Source organism: Natator depressus, chromosome 15 (assembly GCF_965152275.1).
Source record: "Natator depressus isolate rNatDep1 chromosome 15, rNatDep2.hap1, whole genome shotgun sequence".
NCBI lineage: Eukaryota > Metazoa > Chordata > Testudines > Cheloniidae > Natator > Natator depressus.
The window spans coordinates 12292192-12308265 of record NC_134248.1 but is presented as its reverse complement, the minus strand read 5'-3'; the positions used below and the strand labels follow the sequence as shown (position 1 = coordinate 12308265).

The 16074-nt window shown below is 49.2% G+C and overlaps 1 protein-coding gene across 1 annotated transcript in view; it reads right to left on the bottom strand.

Annotated features, from left to right (window-relative positions):
* BCR (BCR activator of RhoGEF and GTPase) overlaps positions 1–16074 on the bottom strand; it is a 130253-nt gene that overhangs the window by 26561 nt on the left and 87618 nt on the right. The window contains exons 9-16 of the mRNA XM_074972824.1: positions 12179–12300; positions 11169–11337; positions 7126–7245; positions 6071–6146; positions 5219–5323; positions 2730–2804; positions 1591–1688; positions 698–829 (exon numbers count right to left, since the gene is read on the bottom strand). Of these exons, the coding sequence (XP_074828925.1) occupies positions 698–829; positions 1591–1688; positions 2730–2804; positions 5219–5323; positions 6071–6146; positions 7126–7245; positions 11169–11337; positions 12179–12300 (897 nt within the window). The remainder of the gene's footprint in view (positions 1–697; positions 830–1590; positions 1689–2729; positions 2805–5218; positions 5324–6070; positions 6147–7125; positions 7246–11168; positions 11338–12178; positions 12301–16074) is intronic.

Sequence of the window (16074 nt, the reverse complement as noted above, 5' to 3'; positions counted from 1 at the left end):
CTTTGCCAGAAACTTAATGTCCAGAACTTTAGGCCACCGCCACTCAATTCTCTGGGAGCATCAGCCCCTTTTGCTGCCAACCCATCATCTCTCCAACCCTCTGGTGCTTGCAAAACACAGAAATGTTACATGCTGAATGAAGGAGAGGTCAAACAGCCCATTTAAATCTTAGATGTACCCTGTTGTCATGGACACAAAGTTCTGAACATGGCTGTTGTCAGAGTCCTGCTTGGTTTTACCATCACGTCAATACACTCACGGCATGTACTTTAGGGCAGACAGCATTTTCTCTGGACTGATTTATTAGGGGACTGATAGAGGCCATCCCATGTCTCGCACACAGAGCCACTCCCCTCACTTTCTCTTTCCCTGTGCAAATGGAGCACATAGGCCGAGTGACTTCAAGTTGTGACCATGAATTCTCTCCAGGGAGGATTTGAGACAGGTCAGAAGATGAATCCCCCAATTATCTCCAACAATAAACCCCCTGCAGAACGCCACCACCGTTGGGGCCAGAGGAGTATAAAAAAGGCCAGTAACACATTTAACCTCCCAGCGGTGTCTCAAAGCATCCTCAACCTGGCTGCCAGACTTCCAGCATTCGGTGCGTTCTCCAAGAGACAAAGGAGCTCCAGGAATCAAAAGCTCCACTGTTTATCCTAGCGCAGGGCTTCGGAATGGATAAGGGCAGCCCCACCTGGATCTGGCCTTTTCCCATGATTCGATCTGTGATCTCTCCATCTTCTTTGGTGAGCTTGGTTTTGTTATAGCATTTTTCATAGCACAAAATCCGTAGGGTCTGTGAGCCCTCCAGCTCAATCTCAAACTCCTGCAGCAAGGGGAAGGGAGAGGAGAAGAAGAGCAGCAATTAGTTAACAAGGAGATAGTGTCTTCTGGATATTTGACTCTGTATAGCCTCACTGACATCAATCTGAAGGGACCACTCAAGTGACTGACAAAGATCTTTCATCTAATGGAGTGGGTCTCAAAGAGAGGTCGAGCAGAACAGTATTGAGTCCATTTGGGGGGCACTTTGGAGGCGAGCATGAAAGATGCTTGGTCCCTTGGTCAAGTTTCAATATGTTGTAGTGGTGCACCACTGAAAGAAATAGATGGTCCCATATTTCTTGTGTTTAATTACACTTCACTAGGTTTAAAATAAGCCTGCTATAAAGAAGGTGGAGGCTGAAAGCTAAATTTATAACTGTACCCTCTCCTTCGAAAAATACTTCCTTATTCAATGTATTTCCACAGCTACTTTAAAAAAAATACACAGACACAGACACACACACACAAATAAAGGCTGTGCAATCAGCTGGCTGATCATGCAAAGTGCATCTGCTGCTGAGACATTCATTTCATCAGTGAGTCTCCAAGATTAAAATCTCCTACAAATGGTAAGAGCCCAGAGGAAATGACAGGAACCCTGCAGACTGTGCTTTCAGGTGTGCTGCACATGTGAGAAGGGTCCAGTTCATGCAGTACAGATTGCAAACCAAACATCCTCTTCATTTGCAAATGTTCTGCCTCAAGGGGATAAACAAGGCCCAACATGGCTGATAAATCACAGGAAGAGCTATCCATACCCACCTCATTCCAATTGGGCTCTGTAGTGTCCCTGTAAACTCTGGTCTTAGCTTTGTTCACAAAATATCCAAAGGAATCCACCTCCAACGTGCAGTACAGGTCTGTGGGGGAGACATAGAATCAGAGGCTTTGTTAAGATTAACATAACCTTTTTCTATAACCACTGCTTCCTAGATTGTCTCTCATCTAAAGGCCTCTCTATGCTGAGGACACTGGAACCAGTGTAGCTACACCAGGGCAAACCCTCCGTGTAGATGGGTGGCATAGTGCAGCTTACCCTGGGCTGGTGCATGGCCTGTATTACACTGTGCAATGGGTCTACACCTTGGGTTTTCACCTACGTAGCATGGGTGTAATTATGCTGATGTAACCACAGCAGCGTAAGTGTCCTTAGCATAGAGAGGCCCTGGCACACATTGATTACAGAATCCTCAATTCAGCCCAGAAGGTGCATTTGTGTCACTTAGTAGAAAGGGCACTTTGTCTCCTCTTTTCTTAGACTTCTTTTTGTGTGCAGTTACACAGAGAGAAGTGTGTGCACCCTGGAAGTTAGGGTCCATTCCAACGCTCAGCAAAGCCCACAGGAAGACCCCACTGACTTCAATGGAAATTGGATTGGGATCTTCCTGAGTTACCTTAGCTGCTGCAGAAAGCGTGTGTGTATTTTAACAAGGACTCTCTCCACACCCCACACTGCTCAGCTTTGCCTCCTGCTTGATCCTCCAGTGAATTCCTAATCCAGTGTTTATTACCATGGACATTGTTACTGTGGGGTCAGAGACTGAGCCTTGACATTTCACTGCAGGATCAAACAGGGTTGGAAAATGGGCAATGAGGGAGCAAGAGCCGAGTTACCCATAAACAGTTGGGTAAGCAGCACATATGGTAAGAAAAATGACAGAAAACAGGGTAAGAGTGAAATGATTAGTGTTGGAGCCTGATCTATTTGAGAGTTTTTATTGCTACAAAAAGCTAGTCAGCATCCCCCAAATGTACACTAATCTCCCACTCCCAATCACCCAAACTGATTCTCCTCACCAAACCCTGTATCCCCAAACTGACATCTCCGCGCCCAGAGTACCCCATTCCTGTCCTTTGGCCCTAACAGACCCCCACTTGCACATCACAGATCTGCCACTCACTTGTGCTCTGCTTGAACCCCGTGGCAGAATGAACAATGACGTTCAGGAATCCATAAAGCCCGGGCGATTCATCATCTGTACAAAAGACCCAAGAGATTTTAGTTCAGCTTCACAGAGGTGGCAAAGAGGAAAACACTGGGAGGAGATTTACATCACAGAGATTGCAGGGTGGAAGATGAAGTGTCTAATACTGGTAGCAGGAACATGACATCTAGTCAGCTTTTTTTAGAAAGGAGTTGTAATTTGCTCGAGGTACCGCTCCTGTCCCAGAGTCCTCTTGACAATTCTGGAGCTTTTACAATCACACTTCATTATTTTTAAATTTTTCATCTCCCCCAGTGTTGCTGCAAAAGACCCAAACAACAGAAGAAACCAACTGACTATACGGGTAAGCAGTGAAAATGACTATCCACAGAGGGCTGTCAACTGCACAAAGGAAAACTGAAAAGTATTATTATTTATATTAGAGCAGCACCTGCTGGTCCTAAGTGAGATCAGGGCCCCAGTGAGCTGGGCACTCTACAGAGTAAGCGAGAGTCCCTGCCTCAAAGAACTTCTCATCTAAATAGGCGAGACTGGTAAGCATTGCAGAGGAAACAGGCACAGAGCAGCGAAGGAATTTGCCCAAAGTAACCCAGCCAGTCAGTGGCAGAGTTAGGAAAAACGTAGGTCCGACTCAGCTTTTCTTCTCTCTCGGTCGAGGATTTTCTCTCTAATTTGTCAGCGACACTGATCTTAGCCGTTACTTGTAACCACAGTAGGTAAAACTTTTCAGATAGAAGCATGAGTCTTAAATTGCTGGCATCCCTTTAAGCATTGGCCTGGCATTAAGAGTCAGAGATTGTAAGGATCTGCGGGACTGGAGCCTGGGGCAGCTGACATTCCCCCATCACCACCAGGACACCATGCAGAGCTGCAACCTAGGAGCACTGTGGAGATTAGGTGCTGCAGGAAGTGCCACCCAAAGCGTTCAGAGCAACAATACCCTGCAGCCTTCTGATTGGCCCACGGTTACTACTTAACCCTGGAGGTGATCCAAGAAGTTGCCTGGGTAAGCATGCAGAATTCTGGCTGCCGCAGCTCCAGACCTTGCTCCGCTGTCTGATCTTTGGTCTCCGACTCTGGCCTGCCACTGACTCTTGCCTCCTGACTCCAGCCTGGTAACTACTCCTGACCCTGAGTCTCTGACCCTGGCCTGACTCTGACCAGGACTCTTGCCTACTTATTTCAGTTCTTGCACTGACTCTGATCCCTGCTTGTCAACTACCGTCTTGTGGCCAGCCCTTGGCTCCATGACATCAGCCCACTAACAACCAGTAGGCCAGACTGCCTACGCCCCGATCTCTTACAGAGAAGACCATATGATACACAGTGATTATGTACAGGCTGCATTTCTGAATGCTGGACTCATATCTGCAAACTCACCATCACACTAACTGACATGCACCACTCCTCTGCAAATCTACTCACTGAGAACCAGCAGATACGTGCTCCCAGCATCTCAGACATTTTGCCTCCCTACGTTTGCTTCATTTCACATTTTTGCTGCCTCAGCAGCAGCACCCATCATTTCATTACAAATGCCCTCCCCGTCAAACACGCAGTCCAAGAATTTCACCAAGTCAGCTAAAATGATTTCACACTAATGCCTTCAGCTGATGAGGATGGAGACAGCACAACGGAACAGAGCGGCTCCCCCACCACAAACATGCAATCTGAAAATCCTGCGCCTGTCTCAGTCATAGGCAGGGCTGTGGCTACTTTACACCTTTTTCTCATGTCCAGCCCATTCGTTTTAAAATCATATTCTAAAGAATATACCAAAGAGACAATCCCACAGACATACGTGTGCCAGGGAAGCGGAGGGGCTGTACTCCAGGAGGAAGGAGTGGGGTTAGTGGCCAGGGCTGTTGTGGGTACAATGGCTAAGGGGTTAGTGGTAAGAGGACAGGGGAAGGGACTTCAGTCCATTAAATGATGGGGGAAAGTAAAAGGAATGGTAATGACTGAAATAATATGAGAATCCACCCAATAACAATGGGAGAGACGGAGTAAAGCCACCGAGGATGGGCAGGAATTCATTGTCAAAGGAGCAGTGGGGGAGAAACTAGGAGGAGAGAAAGTGAACTGCAAACATTCCACAGGTTGTTTATTATACTGTGGGACTGAATAACTCTGGAACCTTTGAGCAGACCCTCCCCTGCCTGCTCCCTCTGCTTGCTGCATCTTGTCTACCCAGAGCAAACTTCTCGGGGCAGCGATTGTGCAATCAAATCTTCCTACAGTAACTAGCTGCAGCAGAGCTGGGTTGTTCAGGGTTTAAGTGTAGTCAGAATTGGGATTGTTTTACAAGACCATCCACTCACAGCTGCCTTGAGGCCTCTGACCAGAAGGAATGGTAAGAGCAGGACAAGGGGGTGTAAAGGAAAGGCAGGGGGTGGGTTATGACTGCAGCTGGTCCACACAAGGGCACTGACGACCGCTCTCACCTTCTTTATTGATGGTGAGGGGGATGTTGTGGACGGTCTGAAGCTTGACGCAAGAGTTTGTCAGCATCTGGAGCTCCACGGATGTGAGCGAAAAGCTTTTAAAGCCTGTCAAGGAAATTCAGAGAGGGAAAGGTATCTGCACAGGGCTCCGAGCTCCATGGACACTCCCCCCAGCCCAGGCAGGGGGTACTTTCAGAAGCTTCCAGGGCAATGTTAGCAGATGGCATAAGGGAGCATTTCTGTGTTTGGAAGGAACCATTATTCAAGCACAAACCCCCGGCCATACTTCAGCCCAGTCACATGCAGGGGCTCACTTGTTCTATGGATAGTCTCTGGATCTTGCACACAGAATGAAAGAGACTCTTCTCCCCTGGCAGAGCCATAGCCAACCCCTTTCCAAAAATAAAGCAACCCCTTCAGACAAAGGCCAGGGGAACGGGGTGGGCCTTTCACTGCCCCAGAAAGGCAGATGACTCTGGTTTTGGCAGGCCAATGGGAGAAATGACTCCACTGGGGAGAGCTCTCCCTGTGCCCTTGCTCCTGGACATTCACTTCTAGGGGCTGGGAGCAAAAGCATCTCCACTGGCTTCAACTGCAGCGACAGGGCATGAGAAGAAAAGGCATCCACGTTGTCTCCTGGATATTCATGCATCTCCTCCTCCTTGTGGCAGGGGGCCATTCCCCACTTCTATCTAACTCCCCGGGATAGGGGAAGGGTTGGACAATCCCTTTCCTGACTCCTCCTCCTGGGGGGGGCGGGGGGGGGAAGGGGCATATGTGCTGCGGTCACCCAGTTGGATGGTCCCTAGAATGCCCTAAGACAAGGGCTCTGATTGGTCAAGTGACACTCACATTTCTTCTGCTGCTCCCGGATGTTCTCTCTCCACTCTGCCCGTTCGTAGTCCGATGAGATGAGGAATGTGTAACTCTATGCAGGAAGAGACACGGGAACAAGGAACGTGACATTCTGACCCGCCACCTCCCAGTGAGAGTTACTGGATCCAGACCCCACTAGTACACCTGCCTGCTTCCTCCCAGCACTGCTTTGGCAGTGCCAGATGGGACCCTGGCACTGTGAACGCCCTCCCAGCAGCGTGCCTTCAGCACCAGCAAGGACACCTGCAGCCTGGGCTTCTTCAAACGACCACCCTGTTAATGGCAGCTGGGATTGTGGCAGCATGAGGTTCCATGACTGCGGTCTACTCTGGCCAGGCCATCCAATAGTGCGTGCCATGGGAGACTAGGCAGATGTGTGGCTAAGGAAGCAGATGCCAAAATGCCTTCGAAATGAGCTGAAGAAAATGCTGGTGACTAGATCTTGAAACGATCCATTGCCGAATACATGCAGATACCACAGTCACCGATAACCCCACACATACAGCGCTGGAGATAAACCTAACACCACGAGCCTCTCCTACTAGCTGAGAGAGAATCTCCATAGTCTGTTAGCAGTTGGGGGCCAATGAAATTAGACCTATGAGTACCCTCCCCATGCAACTTTACTAACGGATGAGGCTACGGCGCAGCAGTTGCAGGGCTTTGTCCCGGGGAAGTGATGCAGTTCCCACCCCTATCCGGTTAGATCCAAGCACAGGCAGATACTAGGGTGAGGGATAAATTTCTGATTTTATTTTAAAAAATGCAAATGTACATGCAAATTAACCCTTGGGCTCCTAGTAAGTTGCCGAAGTAGCCTTCAGTGTGGCATGGGCTGGACACCTGCAGCTTGGAGACTATTTTCAGATCAGCCACTGGACAACGAGACAATTACAAACTGACAAATGCTTGAGCAGCTCCGATTCCCTTGGGTGGGGCACTGTGACACGCACATGCACACAAACGTCCTCCTGGTGCCTCATTCTCGGTCCTGTATGCAAGGCCCCAGAGACACCCGTGGAGCAGCTTACCTTGCCGTTCCGGTTGTGAACCCGGAAAGCCATGTTGGGAGACATCAGCAACAGCAGGGATTCCTGCTCAGACAGCTTCTTTTTCAACCTCTCAATGACCTTGCTGCCCTTGTTAGCCCTCTAGAGAACAGAGACACATTCACAGAATCATAGAAGATTAGGGTTGGAAGAGACCTCAGGAGGTCATCTAGTCCAAACCCCTGCTCAAAGCAGGACCAACACCAACTAAATCATCCCAGCAAGGGCTTTGTCAAGCCAGGCCTTCAAAACCTAAGGATGGAGATTCCACCACCTCCCTATGTAACCCGTTCCAGAGCTTCACCACCCTTCTAGTGAAATAGTGTTTCCTAATATCCAACCTAGACCTCCCCCACTGCAACTTGAGACCATTGCTCCTTGTTCTGTCATCTGCCACCACTGAGAACAACCGAGCTCCATCCTCTTTGGAACCCGAAGGCTGCAATCAAATCCCCCCTCACTCTTCTCTTCTGCAGACTAAACAAGACCAGTTCCCTCAGCCTCTCATAAATCACATGCCCTAGCCCCGTGATCATTTTCGTTGCCCTCTGCTGGACTCCCTCCAATTTGTCCACATCCTTTCTGTAGTGGGGGGCCCAAAACTGGACGCAGTACTCCAGATGTGGCCTCACCAGTGCTGAATAGAGGAGAATAATCACTTCCCTCGATCTGCTGGCAATGTTCCTACTAATGCAGCCCAATATGCCGTTAACCTTCTTGGCAACAAGGGCACACTGCTGACTCATATCCAGCTTCTCGTACACTGTAATCCCCAGGTCTTTTTCTGCAGAACTGCTGCTTAGCCAGTCAGTCACCACTCTGTAGCGGTGCATGGGATTCTTCCGTCTTAAGTGCAGAACTCTGCACTTGTCCTTGTTGAACCTCATCAGATTTCTTTTGGTCCAATCCTCCAATTTGTCTAGGTCACTCTGGACCCTATCCCTACCCTCCAGCGTATCTACCTCTCCCCCCAGTTTAGTGTCATCTGCGAACTTGCTGAGGGTGCAATCCATCCCATCATTCACATAATTAATAAAGATGTTGAACAAAACCGGCCCCAGGACCGACCCCTGGGGTACTTCGCTTGATACCGGCTGTCAACTAGACATCGAGCCGTTGATCACTACCCACTGAGCCCGACAATCTATCCAGCTTTCTGTCCGCCTTATAGTCCATTCATCCAATCCATACTTTTTTAACTTGCTGGCAAGAATACTGTGGAAGACTGTAGCAAAAGCTTTGCTAAAGTCAAGTTATATCACGTCCACTGCTTTCCCCATAGCCACAGAGCCACTTATCTCATCATAGAAGGCAATCAGGTTGGTCAGGCATGACTTGCCCTGGGTGAATCCATGTTGACTGTTCCTGATCACCTTCCTCTCCTCCAAGTGCTTCACGATATTTAGCTGGAGGACCTACTCCATGATTTTTCTAGGAACTGAGGTGAGGCTGACAGGTCTGTAGTTCCCCAGGTTCTCCTTCTCTTTTTTAAAGATGGGCACTATATTTGCCTTTTTCCAGTTGTCTGAGATCTCCCCTGATTGCCACGAGTTTTCAAAGATATTGGCCAATGGCTCTGCAATCACATCAGTCAATTCCCTCAACACCCTTGGATGCATTAGATCTGGACCCATTGACTTGTGCACGTCCAGCTTTTCTACATAGTCCTCAACCTGTTCTTTCACCACTGAGGGCTGCTCACCTCCTCCCCATACTATGTCGCCCAGGACAGCAGTGTGGGAGCTGACCTTGTCTGTGAAGACTGAGGCAAAAAAAGCATTGAGTACTTCAGCTTTTTCCACATCTTCTGTCACTAGGTTGCCTCCCATTCATTAAGGGGCACGCACTTTCCCTGACCTTTTTTTTGTTGCTAACATACCTATAGAAACCCTTCTTGTTACCCTTCACATCCCTTGCTAGCTGCAACTCTAGTTGTGTTTTGGCCTTCCTGATTACACCCCTACATGCTCAGCAATATTTTTATTCTCCTCCCTAGTCATCTGTCCAAGTTTCCACTTCTTATAAGCTTCCTTTTTTTGTTTAAATTCACCAAAGATTTCACTGTTAAGCCAAGCTGGTCGCTTGCCATGTTTGCTATTCTTTCTGCACATCGGGATGGTTTGTTCCTATGCCCTCAATAAGGCTTCTTTAAAATACAGCCAGCTTTCCTGGATTCCTTTCCCCCTCATATTAACCTCCCAGGGGATCCGGCCAATCAGTTCCCTAAGGGAGTCAAAGTCTGCTTTTCTGAAGTCCAGGGTCTGTTTTCTGCTGCCCTCCTTTCTTTCTTTTGTGAGGATCCTGAACTCAACCATCTCATGGTCACTGCTGCCCAGGTTGCCACCCACTTCTACTTCCCCTACCAATTCTTCCCTGTTTGTAAGCAGCAGGTCAAGAGGAGAAAGGTCCCTGGTTGGTTCCTGCAGTAGTTGCACCAGGAAGTTGTCCCCAACACTCTCCAAAAACTTCCTGGATTCTCTGAGCACTACTGTATTTCTCTCCCAGCAGATGTCAGGATGATTGAAGTCCCCCATTAGACCACATTATGGTGGTCTCATGCCAGAATCAATGTGGAGGAGGAGATTTGGCTCGATTTTCTGATCTGTCCCCCTCTTCCCTTTACAGGTGGCCACACAACACTTCCATGCAGCAGTGGTTCTGCTGTCGGGGTGGGTGGAGCTCCACCCCACTTAGGAAAGAGGGAACTCTAGGTACAACAGTCAATACATTTCCCATCAGGCCCAGCTCTGGGCACTACTCACAGCTGTTCATTTGAACAGCCCTTCCTGCTGAAGGCTCTACATGGGGAAGCTATTCACTGCCCCAGACTGTACAGTGCACATTTGACTAGGAGCCTCCAAACTCATACGACCAGTACTCCCCCACAGAACAGCACTGAGGGGCACTTTCAAAAGCATCCTTAATTAAGCATCTCCTGTGCAAATGGTGTCCTGGAGCCACTTGGGTTACGCAGCAAGAGCAGCCCCCAATCCTTCTCCCAGCTGTATGCATCTAAACCAGTTTTCAACAGAGGAAAACTAAGAGCAAGATTCTCCTTGGATGCCTAAATCCCAGGGCCCAGTCAGGCACATGCTTTGGCCCTGAAGTGTCTAAACCCACGTGTGAATCACCAGCTGAGTCAGTTAAGAGATTTTCCCATGGATGCTATTCATACTACCCTTCTCTTCCCAAGAAACCTCTCTGAAGAGCTATCCAAGGCTGTGGACTGGAAATGTGTCCTTTGTAACTATGGGGGGAAAAATGCTGAAGATGTTTGTACCCTGCTGGTTACATAGCAGGGTTCTCAACCTCTGCACTCTTGGCTTTCCTTTCTGGGGATAGAATGGCTTGGATTCTGCGACACCTGAGAAAGCGCATGTCTAGCAAACGAAGAGAGGCCAACATTAGAGGCACAGAGCCCACTGTTTGACTGGTGACAGTGAAAGAGGTTGACATGTTTATCTATAGACTTGCTTATCCATCCAAATCCGCTAGGCTTCAAACACACTTAGAAGGCACTGCTGATATGGTGAAAATTCAGAGGTATCTTTGTAGGTGACCAAAGCCACACCCAGGCTCGTGCTTAGATATCCAAGAGCTGAAATCTCTGAAAAACAGGCTCACCACACTTCTATCTGCTCTTGTGTGCCCTCAGCACAAAAGGCACCCCATTCCTCCTTCAACAGTACGTGTATCCAAAGACATAGCACCATGAGCAGGGCCTGCCAACACCATGAGAACATTCAACACCTAGCTGCTGGATGCTGTGTTATTCCTGGATGCCCAGAGGACACTATCACACAAGGGATAATGCATCATGCCTAGGTATAGCTGCCTGCTCATCAACTACATGCCTAACCAAAGTTTAGTTCTACCGCATGTCACAAGCAAGTGCATGCTTAGCGGCATTACCTGTCCAAACAAACAAACTCTGGAGGTGAGTTACCCCCCAGCAGCACCCCATCTCCAGTTTCGGACGCAACGTGCACCCTGGGCTTGAGAAAGACAGCTCCACCTGCCATTACCTTTTCTCGCTGGATGTCATTCTTTATCTGGGAGATCTTGATCTTCATGGCATCCAGCTCCTCGTCAGGCACGAGTGGGATGTTGGGCACTGCCTCGGACTCGTCCACAGTTTGGAAGCTGAGGTCTGTGAGCGGAATGTACCATTTACAATCATACTGCTGGCTTTTCCTGAAAAGAAGAGGGGACAGGGCTTTAAACACCCTTGCACTCCATAAGCTCACCCTGCTCTTTCCATGCTTTTCCCCCGTGGCGGTTTCAGCACTGCAAGTTACAAGATAGTGAAATAGGCTCAACCTCACTGTAATCCCCGAGATGGAGGCACAGTTGGGGTAGGTCTGTTTCCAGCAATGAATCTTGAAGGAGCCAAAACCCCCTACCATGCTATGTATAGTGTGCTGCCCGCTGGTGCTGCACATAGATTTTATTTTTTTTAAAGTGCTCACTCTGAAGCATCCCAAAGCACTTCCCAAATACAGTGATATCTTTCAATACAACCATCTCTGGGGCAGAACGCAGCAGCTTGCTGCACAAGAGCTTAAGGAATGAACCTGGGACCTCTGGATCTAAAAGCAGGAGCCTCTGCTGCCTGCTGTAGAAGTTTTTCACAAGTTGTAGCTGCCTCATAAACCCCAGTGAGATCCAGCCACTAGAGGGAGATAGCGAGTAACACTACGTGCAGGCTGCAACAGGAAGCGAAGACCACCACCTGAAACTGCAGGGGGAATAAAGGGAGGCAGAGTTAAATGACCCCTGCTGGAATTTGTCCAGGATGCCACAGTTAGCACCCCCGCTCTCTGGACGATAGCCATGCAGTATTTAACTCCCCGAAGCGTCTTGTCTGAAGGACAACGCTACACTGTACAATGTTCCCTGTACGGGCCGCAGCTTTGCTGGGTTTGGTGCCCAGGTGCAGCCGGTATGCACTGAACTAGCGTTCTGCCAAGTCCACTGCTCTGCATATAGGGTGTGAAGCACAGGAAAATGGGGTGTGAAGCAGGGAAATCCTCACCCTCCAAGCTGCTTCTTGAGCTTGGCGCACAGGAACAGGTCAGTGAAAAGAAAGACGTGGCGCAGTTTCCGAGCCCCCTCTACCAGCTCCACCATGAAACTGTCCTTCAAGAGCTGCCGGTGCTGTCAGAAACAGGAGACACAGTTCTAGTTAGGACAGGAGGGGTCAGTCTCTGAGCCAAGGCACTATGGCTCCTCATCAATACCTCCGGTAATATAAACCTCCCTAGCACCAGCCCAAAGCTAGATCCTCATTTGATCGATCACTGGTGGAACATGGCAAACCTGCCCCACCCACTGCTCTCTCCATGACTTTCTGTTCCAAGGGAGACCCTCTCTGTGTGCCTGACTGACGGGGGGCCTGAGAAATGGATGATCAATGGACGGGTCTCATTAATTGGCCTGCATGTTTACTTTTTTCCCCACTCATGCTCTCTCCTTGTTCATGCCCTTCCTTGAGACTTTATCGTCTGGCTTTCTCAGACCCAATAAGGATGCACACTTTGCACAGAGGGCCATCCCAGTGACTTGGCTGGGGCCATCCTCTTGTTGCTAATCCTGGCCACTGAATTAACTCTTTGCAGTCTGGTCCCTTCCTGTTATTCTCTCCATCACTTGCAGGAAGTGCATAATCAGAAAAAGTGGCTGAACGTTGGGTTTCAGTTTTTAACTGGAGTCAAATCTTCACCTTCAGCTGGTGAACTGCCAGCTGGCTTGGGGCAAATACTTCTGAGAGCTGCACAGAGCGTGGTTACCCACTGCCTGGTGCAAATGCTGGACGGCTCACCCAGACTCTCCAGTTCTCAGCCCCTCTTTCCAGTCACTCTTTACTTTCCAAGTATTTTCTCTGGGGGCTGAAACGTCACCTGCCTGCTCTCACTCAAAGGAACCTGGCTGGAAACATCAAGCAAAATCCTTTCAGCTGCTTTAATTTATGGCAAGTCATTGACAGACCATTACCATACACACAGGGCTTGCCAGCAGCCTTCAACAGCAAGGCATTCCACCGTTCACTAGCAGAGGGCAGCATACACCACTTCACCAGCTAAGCTTTCACATCCAGCTGCAGCCACTCTGCAGAACTACCAAATCCAGACCATGAAACACCCTCCTCCCCACTCTGAACCTGTTTGTACACAGCAGCTGCTAAATATTCCTGCTGCTTCCCTATTCCAACAAGTGCTGCTAGGGGACCTATATTTGCTTAGAAAAGCTAGTAAATCCACCAGCAGTCCCTAATCAGCCAGTAGTTGAACAGTCCCATCTGGATGTGTTTTTCCTATGTATTTATTTAAAGCCTTTTTCTATTCCCTATAAAATTTCCCCAAAACATGAGACACTGATCAGACCTCAGAATTAGCATGGAGCATAGCTCTGCTGCCTTTATCCCCCTCAGAAGACAGGCTCCCAGTTTCAAGGGCCTGAATGAGTTCCTTGGGCCAAGTGGTTTGTTTCAGACATGACGACTGTCCCCCTTTTCCTCCCCTTGGGCCTCTCCTTCGGGGTGGGGCTCTGGAGTATCATTCAAACAAAACTAGGCAGTAGTACATAGTCATCAGCAAGCTGAGGGGTTGTGTACTCCGACCCCCCCCCGAATCAATGGCAGCCTGAATGTGAGCTAGGGGAGGTAAAATCTTGCAGGAGGTTCCAAATTGGGCTTTGGGGATTCTCAATTTGGGGGCAAGTCTGAATCTCACAAAAGTGGAAATCTTCTAGCACTGCCTTGATCCAAGTACCGAGCAGGCTTCTCTGCCCAGTTCTGCCAATGCACCCTAATCCTGACCCACGTCACCCCTGTTACTCTGGTGTTGGGTCCACACACCTAGATACTATGGTGATCGGTGCTTGAGCAATAACTTTTATGCCTACGTATTCTGGTGACAGCTCTGCCAATGTTATTCAATTCTGATCGAGCCCTCCCTCCCCTGGGCTGTTTTACTATCTGCCCCCTCCATCAGCCCCCACACAGACAGCTTTGCCAGTGCACCCCGCTCCTGACCTACAGTATTTCTACTATTGCAGTACCCGGCTCTCGCGTGCAAAAATTGCCAATCCCCAAGCTGTGCTACGTTTTGATTGGGAAATGGATGAGGTTGAAACATCCAAACAGTTACTTGTAACCAAATCAGAGTTTAAACCTACGCCTGCGAACGTAATGCCCTGTGCATTAACTCACTGTTCTCCTGTCCTCAACACCCCCAGAACACTCTCAATGTAGAGGACACATCTGTAGGCGTGTTCATACCCACCCACCTGCTCTCTAAACTACCTTTATCGATACCGTGATGTGAGTCCCAACAGACATGGTAGGGAATACAAGGCAGAGTGATGAAGCACAAGAACCAGTTCTTGTTTCCACATTCACAGTCAGAGCATCATGCATTTTTCAGTATAAACCAACACATTGCACAAGGCTGCACTAAAGCCTTTTCGGGGTGCTAAAGAGCAGGAATCAGTCCCAGGGATGCTTGCCAATCCCAAATGTCACCGCAATTCTGTGACCACTAGCAGCAAATGTTCCACTCAGTCAGTGGTGTAAACCTGTTCCCTGACAGGTCATGGTACCGTTTCTGGGCAGGATCCTGGGGAGCAGGGAAATCCAATGGTGAGTCAGGCTCGGAAAGGTCTGTGGATGTGCCGATGTTTATTTTTAGGTGGGTGTGAGCCTCCTCAGTCCTCCCTGGGTTTGGAGAGCATGCCTGCCTGCATTAATGTCTCTACTACTGATGTGTGCTCATTTCTCCCCCCCAAGGACTAGACAGCGACCTGCAGCCCAGATATGGAACCAGGAGTATCTGGGCAGAAACAAAGGATAGGCCTTGTCAAGAGCAAACCCCCACCTTCCACAGCTGGGGAGGATTCAATTTGAGAGAGAAGAGAAATGAGGCAGAAAAAATGGTATTTTTCAGCAATCCAGAACTCTAATTTAATGTTTTTAGAGCTGATGAATATTTATTACGATGCAAATCAACTCTGCTCCTCTGAGGAGTGTGAACAGCTGCTTGTTGCCAGCCAAATCTCTGCTCACCATCCTTAGGTGTAAATATGTTCTCACACATCAATCTCATTTGTTACCCAGTTGCAATTCTGGTGTGCAGTGCTGATCCTCCATTCCTCCCCCCACCCCAGGAGGGTCTTGTGGCAGAATCCTGCCTTAGGGGAGGCTGCTGCTGTGCCCCTGTGGCAGGCCGGGGATGAGAGGGTTAGGCAGGTGTGGTTAACAAGGTCCCGACTATTTGCTCAGTAGCCAGGCAGGAGGTTCCTTTCATAACACTCTTTGAAGCCGATGGGGAGCAGGAACAGGGCCGCTGTCTGCAGCCTCTATCCCCTGCCGAAGGAAACCATGTCTCTAAATTCCGATCTGAAAACAGAGGGGACAGGCCACAGCGGCTGCTGGGTCAAAGGCAGCTCCTGCCCAAAGAGCTGCCCATTCAAGGCAGGACTCCCATCCTGCCGAGACGTTGCTGGCCTAGGGAGAAAGTTTCCTTCTTACAGGGGCCTCAGATGAAGCCATTCCTGGTAGCTGATGCCAGGTCACAGACAGTGCGCCCCCTTCTGAGAAATTCAGCGAAGCCAGCAAATAACCTAATGCTTGGTCCTTGCACAGACTCATGTGAGCTGTTCAAGAATGAATCTGTTCTGCTTGGCTCTGATTCAGTTTCATCTCCCCTCTGGATGCGTCAGTGCTCTGATACCTAGGCTGAGGCTCAGAACGGAAGAGTCTCCACAGGCCTGGACTACCTCGGCCATGGCTCCAAATACAACCAGGGACTGCAGCCAGTGGACTGCTGAGGGTTCCCACCTGCCCCCCATAACATCACAGGAGTGTGAGGGAGGGGGTAGGTGCCAGCAAAGGCAGTGACCGCAGGGGACTGAGAGTGAGAATATTCTCACATG